Source organism: Carettochelys insculpta, chromosome 3 (assembly GCF_033958435.1).
Source record: "Carettochelys insculpta isolate YL-2023 chromosome 3, ASM3395843v1, whole genome shotgun sequence".
In the NCBI taxonomy this organism is placed as follows: Eukaryota; Metazoa; Chordata; order Testudines; family Carettochelyidae; genus Carettochelys; species Carettochelys insculpta.
The window spans coordinates 164,618,862-164,638,717 of record NC_134139.1 but is presented as its reverse complement, the minus strand read 5'-3'; the positions used below and the strand labels follow the sequence as shown (position 1 = coordinate 164,638,717).

The 19,856-nt window shown below is 41.1% G+C and overlaps 1 protein-coding gene across 4 annotated transcripts in view; it reads left to right on the top strand.

Annotated features, from left to right (window-relative positions):
- Positions 1-19,564, top strand: part of AGPAT5 (1-acylglycerol-3-phosphate O-acyltransferase 5) — a 111,122-nt gene extending 91,558 nt beyond the window's left edge. For all 4 annotated transcript variants that reach the window (XM_074988906.1, XM_074988904.1, XM_074988905.1 and 1 more), the window contains 2 exons: positions 14,602-14,725; positions 16,978-19,564. In XM_074988906.1, coding sequence (XP_074845007.1) covers positions 14,602-14,725; positions 16,978-17,203 — 350 coding nt within the window. In that variant the 3' untranslated portion in view covers positions 17,204-19,564. The remainder of the gene's footprint in view (positions 1-14,601; positions 14,726-16,977) is intronic.
- Positions 19,565-19,856: the final 292 nt, after the last annotated feature.

Here is a 19,856-nt window from a genome sequence, read left to right as displayed (position 1 = left end):
CGCTCTACCACCTGGCACGCATGGTTCAGGCACAGGTTGAAGCGCTCCTGGCTGGCTGACAGATGGCCCGTGTAAGGGTGCATAAGCCAGGGCCGGAGGGGTATGCCACATCTGCGATGACGCAGAGGGGCATGGTGGTGTCCCCCACAGGGATCTCCCGCTGGGGGATGTAGGTCCCCGCCTCCAGCCGGCAGCACCGGCCCAAGTTCCGGAATACGCGGGCATCGTGAGTGCTGCCAGGCCAGCCCACATAAATGTCCAGGAAACGGCCCCGGCTGTCCACCAAGGCCTGGAGGACCACTGAGTGGTAGTCCTTCCTGTTTAAGTAGCGTCCTCCACTGTGCTCCAGGGCGCGCATGGGCATGTGGGTCCCATCCAGAGCCCCAAAGCAATTGGGGAAACCCAGGGTGGCAAAGCCCACGATGGCAGCATCCGGGTCCCGAAGCCTCACGAGCCTGTGGAGGAGCAGGGCGTTGATGGCGCGGACGACCTGCAGGGGAAGCACATGGGAGAGCACCAATGAGGGGTGTGCAGGGTGTGTGTGGCTCTCCCCTGCCAGGGCCCTCCTCCCTTCCCCTGCCAGGGCTGCCTCCCCCTCCCCCCGTGGGTCCTCTTACCTCCATGAGGACAGCCCCGATGGTGGCCTTGCCGATGCCAAATTGCTGCCCCACGGATTGGTAGCTGTCTGGAGTGGCCAGCTTCCAGACAGCGATGCTGACCCGTTTCTCGACGCTGGGGGCACACCGCATGAAGGTGTCCTGGTGCCTCAGTGCGGGGGTGAGCCACTGGCATAGCTCCAGAAATGTCTGCCAGCTCATGCAAAAGTTCTGGAGCCAGCGGTCGTTGTCCCACTCTCCGAGCACCAGCCGCTCCCACCAGTTGGTGCTGGTGGGGTAGCTCCACAGCCGGCAGCATATGAGGCGGGGGGCGGGGTGCTGCAGGGTTGGGGGTTGCGTCCTCCTGCCCTGTGGGCAGCTCCTCCTCTGTGGTAAGGAGGTGCTCAGCTGCCTCCTGCATGGCATGGAGCAGGGCGAGCACTGCTCCTACAGGGGCGGCTGGGTGGACCTCTGGCGGCGGCGGCTGCTGCTGGGGGTCCATGCCTGCATCGCTCGAGGTGTGCGTGCCTATGGCTCTGCAGACCGCGTGTTGTGCAGGCTGCATGTGTCTGGGAGGGGCCCTTTAAGGGAGCGGCTAGCTGTTGCCCTGGAAGCGGTAGTCCGCCCTGTGACCCTGTCTGCAGCTGTTCCTGGCACCCTTATTTCAATGTGTGCTACTTTGGCATGTAGACGTTCCCTCGCAGCGCCTATTTCGATGTGGTGCTGCCCAACGTCAACGTTGAATGTCGACGTTGCCAGCCCTGGAGGACATGTAGACATTATTCATCGAAATAACCTATTTCGATGTAGCGTGCACGTGTAGACGTAGCCTTAGACTCCAGTGTTGTTACTCCTGTTTCAGCAAACACCAATTTCACATTTGCAAACTTATATACTCTGCCTGAAGTTTTTAACACAAGCAGATGGTATTTATATGGAGATTAACTGAAGTGTGAAGTGTAGTGTCTGGCAATGATAAACATTGAATAAAAATAGCAAGTGATATAAAGATAAACTCTGTGTTACAGGACCCAAATGAAATCCTGTGAATACTGACAGCCTTATCACAGTTCCAGATAACATGGCCTGAAAGTTTTGTTTTGTTTTATGGTTTACTACAGCATTTTGATCAATATAACCAGGTAGGGTCAAATCAGTTTGACTTTCTTGAGGGACAACAATGGCCTTTTGTAGCAGGAGGTTCCCAGGTTCCTAGGTCCCAGGTCCCTGTTCTGTCCACAGCTACATGGAGACCACTCCAGTTGCAGGCACCTATATTTTTATAAAGTGTAACAAGTCCCACCACCTTCTGTGTTACAGTTCTTGGCCCCTGTAACCCCTCTGGTTACTCAGTCTCGCTTCTCCTCCTTTTCCCACTCTGGGGCTGCCAGCCCCTACAACCAAACCCTCCAGCTACAGGGAAGCAGAGCCTTCCACTTCCCGGCTCCTCCCATTCCTCTTAACCAGCTGCCTTATGTAACCCTTTGCTCAGGGAGCTTGCAGCAGCCCACCATCAGGCCTGGGCTTGCTTAGCCATCTCCCATTTCCATTTTTTTTTTCTTTTTTTGGGATGGGGGGAAGGTGGCTACAACCAAGCTCTAGCTCTGGCTCTCTGGCCAGTAGCCTGTCACACTTTCTGATTGCTTAAATTTTTGGTACAGTACAATAAAATGGTAGGTAAGTAACTGACTAAGTAACTTCCTGGATTTTTTACAAGCATTTAGATTAGATCACTCAGAAGGTGATCAGTCAAGATTTGAATTTCTGGAGGTTTATGGTAAATTTCTTGTTAATTAAAAGTTCATTACCAGATAGGAAATAGTCATAGTGAGTGGTTGCTACTTGATGTAGTGAGGACGTAATAGTTGATTAGCCAGAGTGCAGTGATAATAAAAAGAAATCTGAGAAATAGGATAATTCTCATCAGGAGCATTGTTCATGTTTTATTTCACCTTTTATGTCTTTATTGCCAAAGGAAGGTAATAATAAAGACAGCTAGAGATGTGATGTAAGAATCTGAAACTAGAAATATTAACCTGTTCAAAAGTGGTGGGTGAGGGAGCTTGAATAGCTAATTGGAATGGTGAAGTTCATTGTGAAAAATTATCTAGTCACATCACTTCAATGTCCCCCTTTCATATAAGAGCAAAAGGACAATTAGCAAAATTTGAAGAACAGTGAATTTAGAGCAGGGGAAGAAAAAAACAGTTGTTCTTGGTACTGCAGATGCTTCTTGGTATATGGAATTCAGTGCTGCAGGAAGTAATTAACCACTGTTTCTCGCTGGCTTGTAGAGGGCTAAATAACGGGATTCCATGAACAACCTCTGGATATGTACAATCTACAATAAGAATAATACTCATATTTTCGAGTGTAACCTTTCCACTGGAAAGGAGGATTTTTCTTTGATATTTTTAGCTTGAATACCAGTTTTGCTATTTTTTACAATCATATGGTGTTTTAAAAACAAAAATCATGGTTTTATTCTGAGAAAGGTATTGGAGAATTTTTTTAAATGAACAGAGCTTTGTTCCCTTACCAGTCTCTCTGGCCGTTTCTACACAGGCCACTTCCTTTGGAAGTGGCATGCTAATACAGGGAGCGAAAGATGCCAATGAGGCGTGGATGCAAATTCCCCACACCTCATTAGCATAATGTCATGTGATTTGGAGTATGGAAGACCGTTCTTCTGTACTCCAAAATGCCGTGTAGAAGTGTGGCCGCTGGGGGGTGCTTCTGGAAGGAAGTCCTTCTTCCAGAGGTCCCTTCTTCCCAAAAGTTTTTGGGAAGAAGGGGCCTCCAGAAGGACGACTTCCTTCCGGAACCGTCCCACCCCCCCAGGCCGCACTTCTACATGGCATTTTGGAGTCCGGAAGAATGGTCTTCCGGACTCCAAATCACATGACATTATGCTAATGCAGTGCAGGGAGTTTGCGTCTGTGCCTCATTAGCATCTTTCTCTCCCTGTGTTAGCATGCCATTTCTAAAGGAAGTGGCCTGTGTAGAAATGGCCTCTGAGCACACTGAGCCTAGACGTGGAGCCTCATGCTTTTGCCGGTCTCAGGTAGAATTTAGCAATTATCACACTCTTAGGCTATGTCTTCGCTACGAGATAAATTTAAATTCATTAAAATCAATTTTGTAACTCTTTGTTTTATGAGTTTGAATTTGAGTAACCTCACCTCCCCACAGTCTCCCCACAAAGTCAACTTATTTCTGCCACACTCAATTAGCAAACATCAACTGCTGCAGCAGTGCATTATGGGACCCTATCCCACAGTTCCCTCAGCCCTGTAACATTCTGGGTATTTTTGCTGGTGCAGCATGGGGAAAAAGTGCCCTGCAAGTGGTTGTTGGTATGTGATGTCATCTTCCCACATTGCATTGCCCTCAATCCCCTCTGATGGAAAGCAAACGGCCATTTTTCCCGGAGGAAGGAAGAAAAGGTATGGCGTCAACAAACATCACTAAGTTAACTAAAATCTCTTGCTTCTATAACTGAATTGCTTTTTATAACTGTAGCTGTAACTGAATTACCAAAGATTTTTAAAAAAGCAGCAGGTGTCTGAGTCTTCTTAGCTGGCCCTCCAGCCGCTGTCCCCACTCTCTTGATTACATACGAGCCCAGAAAATAATATAGGAACAATGCAAAGCTTGAAGCAAGAGTAGAATAGTAAATGTTTGGCAAACAGAGATTTTGTGAGGCAGGGTTTTTGGCTTCCCAATCCACTACACAGCTTTCGGTCCTCGGATCACCCAGCAGTCTGCATCTTCTCAACTGGCCCTCCACTCAGTCTTCCCTATGTTCAAGGGGCCAAAGCTTGAAGAAAGAGGATAGAAAAGGTTAGTAAAAGATTAGTTGTCCAACACAGGGGGATGGGGCTTGCCAAGTTTCAAGAAGCAATGGTGGTCAGTTTGGGGTACCAGCACCAGTTGACTGTGAGGGTGCCAGAGCCCTTCATCCCGTGAGACAGAGGGTTGGGTGCATCGGAATATGGATGGGCTAGTTGACATGGTCCCTGAAAATCTTTTTGGGTTGGGGTGGGGGACCATGACTTCAGAGCCAGTTGAAATGGCCTCCACGGTGGCTGCAAGCCCCCGAAAATATTTTTCAGCAGAGGGATGTGGGGTCTGTGGCTGCAAACCAGTGGAAATGGTCCCCTGTGTGGCAGCAAGCCCTCAAAAATCTTTGCCACGGGGAGAGATGTTCCCCCAGCAGCAGCAAGCCCCCGAAAATCTTAGCCGCCAGGGACACTTCCTCCAGGTGACAACCAACATCCAAAAATCTTTCCCACCCTTGGAGCCCTCATCACGCGCAAGCCAGGACATGAAGCTGCCTGGCAACGTGGTCCTCATTGAACAGCAGATATAAGAACATAAGAATGGCCATACTGGGTCAGACCAAAGGTCCATCAAGCCCAGCATCCCATCTGCCGACGGTGGCCAATGCCAGGTGCCCCAGAGAAGGAGAACAGAAGACAAGTGATTTATCTCCTGCCATCCATCTCCTGCCCTTGTTATGAAGGCTAGGGCACCATACTTTATCCCTGGCTAATAGCCATTTATGGACCTGACCTGCAAAAATTTATCAAGCTCTTTTTTAAACCCTAATAGAGTCCTGGCCTTCACAGCCTCCTCGGGCAAGGAGTTCCACAGGTTGACTGTGCGCTGTGTGAAGAAAAATTTCCTTTTATTAGTTTTGAACCTACTACCCATCAATTTCATTTATATATCCTTTTATTGAGTCAGGGGCTAGCCAAATGATGTGGCTGGGCACTGGAAAGACCCTGACTGCATGGTGCTTGTGGGGGAGGAGGGATAGGCTTGCATAAATGTAAGTTGCAGAAAGCAAGTTTCTTGGCCTTATTCATACCTGCCATCCTCCCTCCCCACCTCAGTAGCCTAGCTGCCATATAGCATGGCAGGGCAGGCACTGGTGCCAGCACAGAAAAAAACCCAAGTGCTCAGGTTGCAGAGGTAGAGGCAGAACCATGAACTCTGTGTTGGGACTGTTTTGAAGGGCTAGATGCACTCACTGCGCTGGCAGCAAAGAAAGAAAGAAGTTCCTCAGCCTCTAATACTAGTATGAGCCCACAGCCACAGGCTTCCTGGTGCTGAATTCAAATTTGCGGGCTTACTGTTCCTAATTCCTGAACATCTGGAGAGCAGCAGAGATGGAAGTGGCTAGAGCAGAGCACTGTGGGGCATTGTGGGATACATACGGGACACCTCTGGAGGCTAATAAATTCAATGTTAAGACATGGTGTTTCCACACTGGCCTTAATTTGGACTTTCAAATTCAAACCTGATGCTACACCCAGATGGTTTCGACGATATGATGTCGACATTAGTGCTCCCTAAATTGAGTTAATGGTATTTACAATGAAGTTGGTGATATTTTAATATTGAGCTAACTGCCTTAAATTCTAGTTTATCTCATAGTGTAAACGTAGCCTTAGACTAGGATCTGGGCTAAGGTGTACTGTTGCATCATCCATTGTTATGCTACAGGTCTGACTGAGATTTGACACCTGTGGTTCTTTCCTTTGATATTCTGTGGTGTGTGGTATACAAACAGCCTTGATTTTTGTTTTGCACTAGCAGCCACGCGTTTTTGCTTTAAAGTACTTTTTTCTGAAGTCTACATACATCTCTCTTACCTTACTCATCATCTTCTCATAGTAATCGAAGCAGGTCTGACTTCTTTAGGCACCTGTAATATGGGGCTGGGGGGTTCCTATGCATAGCTGAGAGAGCCAAACCTGGGCAGATTGCTTAAAAACAGGCTATTTGCACCCCAACACTGAGGTCCTTCACTTTAATGCAAACCAAGCCAGTCACAAAGAGTACCTCTCTGGCTACCCAGAAGTTACACAAGCAAGTCCTTCAGGCATTCCAGCTTCGCTTGTGCCACCATTAGTATTCTTCATTGCACAGGTGAGAGGTTAAGAAAATCAGTCTCACCAAATCCACACAGATTCTCCCACTCCCAAAGGGCCATCTGCAACCCCAGGTCAATATATACTTAGATCTTACCCACAACAGCATGCTGTGTCAGTCTTACAGAATTGAAAGTCTAAAGGTTTGTTAATAAAAAGAAAAGAGTGAGAGTAAGATTTTTAAAGTGGTCAAATTGCATACTTCAATCAAAGTACTTGATATAGGCTGCAGAAGATGGAACAGGTTGCTATCCTAAAAGTTTCTGGATGCATCCTTTGGCAGAATGGATCAGCAGTTCTTCCAGGTTCAGTTCATAGTGGATTTGTTCCTGAAGTGATGAGCTGTACTTAAGATGGAAGATTGAAGATAAAATGGAGGAATCTCAGGGTCCTCTTCTAGAATCACAGAACAGTAGAACTGGAAGGAACCTCACGAGGTCATTGAGTCCAGTTCTCTGCCCTCTTGGCAGGACCAAACACCATCTAGATCATCCCTGAGAGGTGTCTGTCTAGCCTGCTCTTAAATATCTCCAGTGATGGAGATTCCACAACCTCCCTAGGTAACTTATTCCTGTGTTTAATCACCCTCACAGTTAGGAAGTTTTTCTTTGTCTAATCTAAACCTCCCTTGCTGCAATTTAAGCCCATTTCTCCTTGTCTTAACCTCAGAGGCCCAGGAGAACAATTTTTCTCCTTCTTCCTTGTAACCCTCTTTGAGGTACTTGAAAACTGTTATCAGGTCCCCTCTAAGTCTTCTCTTTTGTAAACTAAACAGGCCCAGTTCTTTCACTCTTCCCTCATAGCTCATGTTCTGTAGACTTTTAATCATTCTTGTTGCTTTTCTCTGGACCTTCTCCAGTTTCTCCACATTTTTCTTGAAATGTGGTGCCCAGAACTAGACACAGTACTCCAACTGAGGCCTAATGAGCACTGAGTAGACCGGAAGAATAACTTCTTGTGTCTTGTTCACAATATTCCTCATAATACATCCCAGAATCATATTTGCTTTTTTGGCGACAGCATCACGCTGTTGACTCATATTTAGCTTGTTATCCACTATGACCCCTAAGTCCCTTTCCTCAGAACTCCTTCCTAGACAGTGGCTTCCCATTCTATATGTATGAAGCTCACTGTTTCATCCTAAGTGAAGTACTTTGTATTTGTCCTTATTAAACTTCATCTTGTTTACCTCAGACCACTTCTCCAGTTTCTCCAGATCATTCTGAATTGTGAGCCTGTCCTTCAAAGCAGTTGCAATCCCTCTCAACTTGATATCATCTGCAGACTTATTAAACATACTCTCTACGCCAATATCTAAATCCTTGATTGAGATATTGAATAGAACTGGTCCCAAAACAGATCCCTGCGGAGCCTCACTTGTTATGCCCTTTCAGTGTGACTGCGAACCATTAATAACTACACTTTGAGAACAATTATCCAGCCAGTTATGCACCCACCTTATAGTGGCCCCATCTAAGTTGTATTTGCTTAGTTTATTGGTAAGAAGATCATGCGAGACTGTGTCAAATGCCTTACTGCAGTCTAGGTATACCACATCCACCACCTCTACCTTATCCTCAAGACTAAGCTATCAGATTGGTTTGGCATGATTTGTTCTTTACAAGTCCATGCTGGGTGTTACCTATCACATTAGTTTTCATCCAGATGTTTGCAGATGAATTCCTTAGTTATTTGTTCCATTATCTTTCCCGGCACAGAAGTTAAACTGACTGATCTGTAGTTTCCTGGGTTGTTCTCTTTCCTTTTTTATAGATGGGCACTATATTTGCACGTTTCCAGTCTTCTAGACTCTCTCCTGACTTCCAGGACTTTACAAAGATTATAGCTCCATAATTCCTGAAGAAACGCTCTACTTCAGACATTTCTAATTACCTGTTTTCTTTGGTCTTAAGAGATTAAAATTTTTATCATAGATTTATATAGTAATTGTTCCCTGCATTGTCAGACAACATGAATATCACCATTTGCCGTTAGAACCAGCAGTGAAAGAATTTTCTGGCACCTGAATTCAAGGTGGTTATAGATGTGAATCTGAAAAATACTGGATCACTCAGAATTAATGTTTGATTTATTGATTGGTTGCTAATTTTGGACATAAACCAGTAAATAGCAGCGAGGTAATTTGTTTTAATTTAAAGATCAAATACAGTAATAACAGAGTCTAAAGATTTAGTCTAGATTAAGGATCGTATGAAGCACAAAATGAAAATCATTGTAAACTAAAGGATGACACTTCTACTGCGGACAAGAGCTTTACTGACATGAGGTGCCATTTATGTACCTCTTGCCAAAACATAGCATAATATATATACGCCACTACTTCCAATATTCTGTTACTGAAAAGAATACATTTTCTGATACATTTTGAATTCCATATCTGTTAGCAAAATCTGCTTCTGCTCAGATTTCAGCCTCTTGGGATGTCATTTTCAGTGTGTCCCAAACATTGCCAAAGTCCTCCTTTATTAATAAAATAAAGAATGATTGTTAAGTAAAACTGGGAAATTCACAACCGATATTGCTATATATTATAGTTTATAAGTAGGAACTAGTTTTTCTGCTTTAAATAATTGTAAGCCCTCTGGTGACCCTCCCTTCTTTTATTCCAGAAGTCATTATAGCCTTGTCTGAGCAGCAGTGAACGTAGGAAACTAAAGTCATTTTTACATAGTTAATAAATACAAATATATGGAATGCCAGCTGTGCTAGTGTGGTTTTCCAGGATGTTAACATGATGAAAGCAAGGAATCAAAAGTTAACACTGAGGATATGATTATTTCCATCCAGATGTGCAGGTTAAGTGAAGCAAATGAAACACCTTTGTAGTGCCAATGCAGAAAAAGAATGGCCATCTCCTAATCTGTGAGGTTTCAAGGTTACCATAACCCAGTATTGCATTCAAACAAGCATCTTTCACCTAGACTAGAGACTGTTTGCTTCAGTAACTGATGGGAAGTATTTCTCCAAGATCAGCCTAATCCAAGCTTATCTAAAAATGGGGAATCAGATACAGTGCCAGGAAGTACCTGAAAATTAATGCACAGAAGATCTTATTTCAGTATAAGAGGGTTATGCCTGGAATAGAGTCAGCACCCACTTTTTAGTAGCAAGACCTAGCTTAGAAATTAAGAGCACTCCAAGTATTTGTTATTTGGATGAATAACTGAGCACAGGATCTAGTGATGAACAGTACTTTGAGAACCTCGCAAGAGTATCAGTAAGACTGGCTGAATAGGCTTTAAGCAGCTAAGAGAAATGGGGGGGCCAACAAACTTGCCGGCCAGCTGGACAATGCGGAGGAGTGGCTCTGTGTTCCTGGAAGAGGCAGGGCCTTGGGCAGAAGGTACGGGGGGCGCCAGGGCAGTCGGCCCTCAGCACCACACAGAGCATGCAACACAGTAGCCCTCCTGCTTTCTGTGCTGTCCAGAGCACACCACTCAAGGCAGCACTCCAGTGGCGATCTAAAGGGACCACAGCTCCAGCTGCCACCAGTGGCACAGCAGCAGCTGCTTGGATCCTGGGTCCCTTTGAATTTCCAGGCCCCAGACTTTCAGGGTACTTGCCCCCTTTGCTGCCCCCCATTGGGAGGCTGAAGAGAGAATATGAATTTTTGAAAAATTCAGTAGCATATAGTATTCACATCATTAACAAAGATGTTTCTGTAAATTCTAAGAAAAAGCTGAGTCTATCCTTATGGCACCTGTAATGCAAAATGTATCAGTTACGCTCCTTTCTGAAGATGGTCAATTATTACCATATGTTCTTACGTCACGTAGCAAAAGCGTTGCATTCCCTGGATGAATTGTGACCCAAAGGACAGAAATAGAGCTGGTCCCTGCAGGATAACAATTTTTTTCATGAAGCTGAGACTAATATAATTTGAAATGGTTCCTACACACTTAGACATCTTTTTCTTTAAAGCCAGCTTGTGACGCTTCCTTGTGTAGAGTAGGAGCAGTATTTCATACATAAGGGACAATCATACTGAAAAGCCTATTGTCTTTGCCTCTAGCTCTCTCACCCCAGCAGAATGAAACATTGCTCAAATTGATAGAGAAGGGCTACATTTAATCTGGGGAGTTAAAAAGTTTCATCAGTATCTCTATAGGAAACAATTTACTTTTGTTACAGATCATCAACTGTTAGCTTCGGTTTGTAGAAAATGTGTACTGACAATGACTGCAGCACTGTCGCAAAAATGGGCAACATTCCTGATTGATCACTGTTACAATACTGCATTGAGGGTACCACCCGGGATGTTGGTACAAATTGCTTAACACATCTGCCATTGGAATAGGCAGGAGAGGCTAATGAAGTGGAGGCAGAGACAGTAAATGTGTTCTGTATGGCACAGATCGAACCGTTGCCAGTAACAAATGCTGTGGTACAATATGAAATTTAAAATGATCCAGTGCTGGCAAAAGTTTATTACATCACAGGCCAGTCCCCTGTCTCAGCGGGTAGAAATAGCACCAAACGTAGTGGAAGACACAAATCATTTTTGAGCATGGGGTCAGCAGGATGTTCTATACCAGTGATGCCTATTAAAAATACTACAGCTACAGATGGTGACTTGATAGTGCCAGTGAGCTTCATATCTGTTTCTTGTGCAAGTGAACCTATCACGAGGTGGCAGGAAGATGCTGATACAGTTCTGCCAGAAAGTGCAGATGTTTTCAGGAACTGTTCCCATACCTATGAGATGTTACCTAGAAAAAAAGTCTTTGACCCTCTCTGACTTAATTTGTAGCATGTGTATTTTCAGTAGTAGTTTATGTAGTAATACATTTATAATAACTTGTATGTCCTTTCATGATAAAGGAGGAAAAGCTGTATAGGGTGTACGAATGGGGTAATATTTCTTTAGTTTGGGAGATCTGTAAAGGGTCGATGTATCTTCTATTGCAGCAGCCACCACAAATCTGTCACAGCAGCCATGTACATAGAGTAGCAAGTTTGTGTTTATTTGTACATAATCAGTAGAAGACTATTTGGAATCCATCTGTGATAACATGATCCCAGAAAAAAATTCTGGAAGGAAAAGAGTTTGTCTTTTAATCTTTAAGTGGAAGTTTTATATTTATATAGTGGTTTGATGTTTGAAGGAATGTTTGGCTTTTGCTTTGCAGTTCAACCTATATGAACTTGTCTGTGACTTCCTTGATATAGAAGACTTAAACTGTTGTTTAATATGTTTTGAAAATATGGTATTAATGTCTAAAAAGTGGTGGAATTCTACTGAAATGCATTTGGGATTTTGTTATCCCTTGGAGACTATCAGTGACATTTTTAAGGATGCAAATAATACATTCTGTTTTTCTCTGCTGTATTATAAGGAATTCTTTCTTGTGTGCTGGTCTTGGAATTTCACCATATGCTAATGAATTTAACATTCTTTCTCTTAAAACACTGTACGTTACTATACTTTCTTTCCTCTTCTTTGGTTGTCACTAGTATCATTATAAAAGTTATATGCTCTTAGATCTTAGTTGCTGTTAAGTTACTTTATAAAAACTGAAAACTTTATTAGCAAATTATGACAGTCATACCATTTTGGTCCTATGTTAATTATTAGTGCTTATTTAACATATTACACTTGGTTCTTGATTAATGATAAGAGCTAAAGTTGTCCCTAAACAAAAGTTTGATACAATGAATTATTCTCAGTAGTGCTGTATATTTTGCAGAAACGTTCAGATTTGTTTGTTACTCCTGTTTATTATAACAAATTCTGGTGAGTTCTGAGCTTTGCAAAACCTGTCAAATGTTGGCTTCTGGGGCCAGCAACCCTAACATTGAATTTAATTTGTGCACAATAAATTGCTGTAATAAGGTTTCTTAGGTTAATTGGAAGTCTTTTGGGAGGTAAACTGGTGTAAAATTAAGGGTCATGGGACTACCACAAACTTCTGGAGGTTATAGTGATAAAATCCATCTGTTCCTTCTCAAAAGTGGCAGCTCAATAAATTGTCCTTATCCACTGATATACTTAAGTTGTTTGCAGTGACATTGTGTGTCTCAGAAATAAAAAAAATGGATTAGTCACATTAAACCCTAAAATGAATTTCATAATAAAAACAGCATAAGGGGCTGGCATGATTGTGCTGTCCAGGATACCGATATAAAATGTCCTAATGCAAGCAGTTTGAAAATGGCCCTGGGCTGAGAGCAAGAGGTTTGGACCGGCGAAAGTAAAGGAGCTTTTTAACACTTTTTAACAGAAAAAAGCACAGCAGCCTCGGATCCAGGGTGAGTTTGGTGGATATCTGAGAAATGGTATTGGATGTGAATAGTGGGGAAACCTGGATGAGTGGGAAGGTATAAGACTTTGATTTAGGTGAGTTAAGCTTAAGCTTTGCTGAAACGCTAGAGGAGGAGTTAAGGAGTCACATGCATTGGCATTTGCTGGGGAGAGGCAGCATCAGTGCTCAGATACATGGAATTTCTTTCCCATGAAAGAACAGTTTCTTTTTAGGTTTGATTAAAATATCACATTGTTTTTGAGTAGCAAACCATGAGGAATTAAATCATCCTTTGTTTAGCTGTATTGAAAGAACTCCAAACTCTTTAGAGCATTTTTTTTCCTGTTTGCTTCTATTGATCTATGTATGTTTCACTCTATTTGTTAGTAATACTTAAATGGGCTCCTGAAGTTCTTTGCTATTTTACAGTGACCTGGGTATCTAATCAGTATTCTTCTGTACAGTTGGATAATCATTTGGCTATTAACAATAGTTTGGAAATATTATTTTAGACTGGTTGGGTTTTTTGTTTGTTTTTATTTAATTGTTTACAAATACATGTCAGGGAAGAGCTATTTGTTCCCTTATCTAATGAAATCAAAAAATAAAACTGAAAATGATTAATATACACTGTAAAAATTCCACCATGCTCTAGGACAATATTTTAAATACCTTTTAAGTCTAATTTGCAGTTTGATACGTTTTGCTGTAGGTTTTCTTTAATGGTAAGTAAAAATATTTGTACAGATGCTAAAATACTGCCTAACTTATTTTTAGTCTTAACACAACGAACAGTCTTAGACCTCCTGTATGTGTCTGTGCACCAGATCACCTGCTGTGCTAAGAGCCCCATTGTAAGCATATGCCGGAAGGAAACTCTTTTAAGTTTCTCTTCCACAATTTGCGTTAGTTTGTTCTATTTGGATGCAAGTAGAAAAAAATATTTAATGTGATAGCTTCCAACCTTTTGTTTCCTATAATCCATTTTTGCATTTTTCAGAAAGTTCCAAGTTCAGGCTTCTAGCCCCAACCTAAAGGCTGAGTTGTGCCCTAATGAAAGTTAGTTATAAGCATTTATTAAGACACACGTAATTCTCCTTTGGTTTTAAAATATGAATTGTTCGTTCTTAGGGATCATCAACCTATTATTTTCAGGATTAGACCCTACGGTATGGATCTCTCACTTGTTAAAGTATTTCAGAATCTTAAATATGTGAAAAATTGAAATACTTAAAAACTGGTTTCCTCTAAAAAGACAACCTGTGCAACGTTCTGAAGTTTATGTCCCACCTCTTCCCACACCAGAATGTCATGTCATCCCCTCATCCCTACCTTCCAAAATAAAAAAGCCATGGAATATTTAAGATCTGGCGGGTATAGCTTTTGCAACATGGACCACATCACAGATATCAGTATGGGCACACAAGAATCAGGATGATTTTGAGCTTTAATAGGCCATGATGTGGAGCATATTTTTCTGACTCTGCTCAGATTTTGCCTATCCTCAACATACTCCATATTTTGAATAGCTGCAGTGTTGGTAAGTAAAATTACATCCACTTATCAAAACAAAACAGCAGTCAAGTAGCACTTTAAAGACTAACAAAATAATTTATTAGGTGAGCTTTTGTGAGACAGACCCACTTCTTCAGACCAACATCCACTTGTGGGCATCTGTTTTCCATCTGTTGCCTGTCTATAATATATTTATTATTTAGAATTTATTTGGAGGGTTTTGCCCCCACATGTAAAAAATACTTACAAGACTGAATTGTGTTGTTTTTTTTTTGTTTGTTTGTTTAGAGTTTCTGTGTAAGGAATGCCCAAAAGTTCATGTTTACTTTGATCGAATTGAATTGAAAGATATTCCAGAAGAACAGATGTATATGAGAAGATGGCTTCATGAACGCTTTGACATAAAGGATAAGTGAGTAGTGGTAGTCATGTCACATCTGAGACTTAAGATTTCGTATTCTTCAAAGTAACTTATTTTTAGTCTTAACACAACGAACAGTCTTAGACCTCCTGTATGTGTCTGTGCACCAGATCACCTGCTGTGCTAACAACCCCATTGTAAGCATATGCCGGAAGGAAACTCTTAAGTTTTCTCTTCCACAATTTGCTTTAGTTTGTTCCATTGGATGGGATTAGATGCTGTTTCCCACATTGAAATGTCCTGTTGGGCAACACACTCACAGTGGAGCCACATGAGGGTCTGGCATATTTAAAGGCATCTGTGCCTCCACATCACTTCATAATCCCCTCCAAGTTTCTCTTGTTTCCATGCAGTATGGTACAGCAGAAATTGGCCTGACAGAGTTTCCTTAGTTGGTAGCTACTGCTAGACATAAGTAGGTGGTTACTAATTCATGTGGTTCCAAACCCTTTTACATACCTTCATACGTTCTGTAAGTGAACGGCTGCCATTTGTGATTCAACTGGTTTTGTAGGGATATATGCCGTTTCAAACTCGCAAGGCTATTATTGTCCCCGGTGTAACTTCATTGAGGTCAATGAATATATTCATTTAATCATTTATTATTTAAAATATTTTTACCCCGCGTCTCTATTTAAGATATTTGAGGCAGCTTACAATTTTTAAAAATAAATAAATAAACCTATATAAAAAGATTTAAAAACTACAGAACCATAAGGGACATAAAACCTACTGAAACTTCTCAAAAGAAGGAGCGCACGCGCGCACCCCCAGTAAAAGCATGAGTAAAAAGGTGGCTTTAGCCGGGTGCCAAAGTAATACTCATGTTGGCACCGTGCGAGTATCCTGGGGAAGAGAATTCCACAGCCTGGGAGCAAAGGCTGAGAAGGCCCTGCTCTATGTAGATGTTAATCTTAACTCCCTAAGTGGGGGAACACTGAGCAGAGCCTCCTCAGCTGACCTCAGTCCCCAGGCAGGTTCATATGGGAGAAGATGGTCCTTTACATATTATGGACCCAACCCATTTAGGGCTTTATAAGTCATAACCACGTGTCTAGGGGAAACGCACAAAATTGACCTGTCAGGAGTTGGCAGTTGACCCCCACACTCCTCAATATCACAAGGAGTAAGAGTGGTCAATGGGAGAAGTCTCCCATCAACATTCCTTAGTGAGGACGGCCAGATAAGTTGATTCTAGCAATGCAATTGCCATATCTAGAATTGCGTATCTGCAGTTGACTTTTCTACCTCGTGTAGACCAAGCCTGAAGTAACTTGTGCAGAGTTACACAGGAAATATGAGGAGCTCAGTGGAGGTCTCTAGTCCATGTTCAGTGCCCTGCTCGCTAAATTAGCCTTCCTGCCTAGATCTATGGCTGCTTGGCATGTAATTTTAGAGATATGAAACACGCAGTGGGTGTGTCTACACTAGGAACTAACTTCGAAGTCAGGCACTACATCGAAGTAGCCAGCAGAGTGTACACACATTTTCCCTTATTTCAAAGTTAACTTGGAAGTAGGGAGCCCAACTTCAAAGTCCTTACTCCATTCTGGGGAATGGAGTAGTGCCCTACTTCAAAGTTTTACTTCAAAGTAAGGTGTGTGTAGACACTCAACTTCGAAGTTGCTTACTTTGAAGTTGTACTTCAAAGGAAACAACTTAAAAGTTATTTTTATAGTGTAGCCACAGTATTTTCGGAATTTAGTTGCATGTTAAACTATTACTCTCCAAAAATCATAGAAGGAAACTTTTGTTGCTGAGCCAATAAAGCAATATCCATGGTAGACAATAAAATGTCTGTATTTATTTCCAAAACCATCGAGTCTCTTGAGACTTCATTATCTTACCTGTTTTGTTACATGCAGACACTTTTCCTTTTGTTCCCAGCATTGCTTTGTTATGAAATATAGATAAAATATTATTTTAAAATATTTATTTTACAGGATTGGGGGCTTGTTTTGCTAGATGCTGAGTAAATATAGAAGTAGACACAATAATACATAGTGAAAATACTTGATGACGGGAAAAATCTCTTGTGTTGTTTTAAGGGATTAAATTTGAGCACCCAAATACAGAGTATTACTTAAATTGATGAATAATATGCTATAGTATCTTGTCTATTATTACAAAACTGTTGCTATATGCTCTGCTAAATAAATATTTGATAAATAATGTAGGATAAGATATTAAAAGAAAGAAAATGGCTTTAAACCTTATCTAACACATGAATTTGTGTCTCACAGGTTACTAATAGAGTTTTATGATGCAAAGGATTCTACAAGAAGAAACAAGTTCCCAGGGAAATGTGTTAATTCCAGACTAAGCCTCAAGAAAACTTTACCATCCTTGCTGTTTCTAGGTGGCCTGACTGCTAGTATGCTTTTGACAGAATCTGGACGAAAGCTTTATGTAAAAACTTGGATATATGGGACTTTAATTGGTTACCTATGGGTTAGTATTAAAGCTTAAGTACCTTCTGGTCTCCAATGAGCGAAATGTGTTCTCTTGCAGATTGCACCAAACTTTTTCCTGAATTTACAGAGAAATGCAAATAAAGCCTTATTGATTGAACATTGGCTAAATTAGAATTTGTGATATGCACCTCTGTGTGGGTTGATCTGGGGAAAATTTGCTTGTTCAAATTTGCTGCTGATTTTGCTGTAAAAATTACAGCTAAAGTATGTTATATCATACATTGCTTTCTCCATGAATGGACATTCATCTGTATTTGCTGAAGATCAGTGGAAGTATATCTTTGTAGATATGTAACTTAAGTGGACCAGTGAATGTATATACTAATATTAATTTAGGGGCTACATACATATATTCTTCTACTATTATTCATGTTTTCTTTTTGTTACTTTTAGTTCATTGCAACAATTCAGTTATATTTATCCTAACTGCATTTAGCTATCGACAAAGCTAATGGTTTTTTTCAGTATCTTGCTTTTCAGTTTTTGTTTATGTTCCTCAGACTCTCATCAAGTAAATCATGAAATATTATGCAAGACAGAGGACAAAGTTGCTAAGAACTGTTGTTCATTGGGAAGAAGAATCATTTTTCTAGTGCATGATCTTCTCATTGCATTGCATTATTAGCTGATTTAATTATTTTACTTATGCAAAACTTTTAATTATAATTAATATTATTGAATCAACAGCTCATTTGGTGCACCTGTGTTTGTGCAGAAGAGAATAAGTGCAGTATAAAGAGATGTTAAGTTTAATTGTGGCTTAACCAGACTGTAGCCTACCATATGTCGAAGTCGTCAGTAGTTTAAGATTCAGCTAATAGAAGTGTAGAGTGTATGTGCCATAAGCAGTGTGAACATGAAGAAATTTCCTGTTACCTCATAATGATCTCAAAGCAAATTGATGTAGTCTATATTATAATGTATATTATCAGTATAATGATATGACTTCAGCAGGAGTGTACATTATGGTAACAAGGAACTTTCAGCTGTTCCTGCTACACTTAAAGCATGTGCCTTTTGTCTATTAATCTATGATTTAGCCTCATATTCATTGTCAAAAAATCATTTAACGTAATAATATTACATTAGACTTACACAGTGTCCTAGCTGATGGACACTTCAGATGGATTGAAGATTTGGGTGGTGATGCAGATGGTTTGCACTGTGGAAGGTTTGCACTGTAGAATAATTGTGAAATAAATGTGTATCTATCCAGTATTTCACCTCCTTGAAAATCTACATTTTAAAACCCCTTGTCAGCAGGCTTATGGTTCGAGTGACTATTGTATCTGTGTGTGTTGTGTGGGGAAATTGCCTTTCCTTTTGTACATGGAATAGGCTAGCTGCACTAGGGTCCAGATAGAGAAAAGTATTATCTTCTTCCTTCAAGAAATCAGACTTCCAGTATCAACACTCAAGATCTAGCGTATCCTTTTATCTCACTTCTCCACAGTTTAAATGTGCACCTCCCATTAGTTTTAATGGCGTTTGCATTGCAAAACTAGGTATGCATTAAAATAATATACATCTTGAAATTATCATTGTTCTCAAATTCCATCACAGAATAATTGAACAAGTGCTTGTTTTTAATACATGTTTTTCTTAAAATTTGATAGAGGAATATTTACAAGTCCACCTTAAAAAATTTTCCAGTGCAATTTTCAGCTTGCAATTTGCACCCTGCCATAATGGATTTGGTCACTGGCCATATTGATATCATTCATTTATGCAGGAGGTGTTGATGAACCATCTTAGTGACAGGGAACAACATTTAGAACAGTGTTGTTGTAAGGCTTTGAACCGATGGGAAAATAAGCCATCTTATGTGATAGGCAAATGTGCTTCCCACATGCGTCATACAGCTTGTGCTGTTCTTAACAGAATGGCCCCAATGGATACCATGAGAACACGGTGTTCTTCTGCTAATCTGACTTCCATGTATGAAATGTAAATTTACAATGAATCCCCTCTGTGTTTCGATTTTATGTAACAATCCAAAAGTTAAGAATAACACAACTGTACAACACAAATAAATGCAAACCGCTTAACTCACTTGTAGCAGACTTTCTGCTCTTTTGGAGGTCCTGAGGACCCATGTTTAAACTATCTACTGTATAATTGACTCACGGAAACAAAGCAATTCTCCTGTTTATTTTGAATGTCATTCTCCTGGGTACTCTTATACTTTTTTTTCTTCTCCTCACAATTTGATTTTTGAAAGTTATGATTTGCTCATGCATTGGGTGTTCAGAGCATTGTATGCAATTTCTTAATATGCACTGATGTCAACTTGAAATATTTCTTTATTAAAAAAAAAAAAAAAGCCAGATGCTCGTTCAACTTTTTTGGTTTTCCTACTCTTGTTTGAAGTAATTTTTTATGCTTTTATGTTTGTAAGAGTTTATGGCTGGGTTATTCTTTACAAAAATAGCCAGCCTGCTAATAGTCTTCGGTAAAAAAGGTTTGTGTGAACAAAAGTCAAATAAAACAGCCTTCGTCTCCCCCCTCCCAGTACTAAAAAGTTTCAGAAACATGGATTGTTTTGTAAGGGCCTATGTATTAGTTCCAAGGAAGTGATACGGTAGCTTTGCAACTGAGAATTTATGCAAGTTTTCTCTGTTGTTACTAATATTGTTGATTCCGGAAGT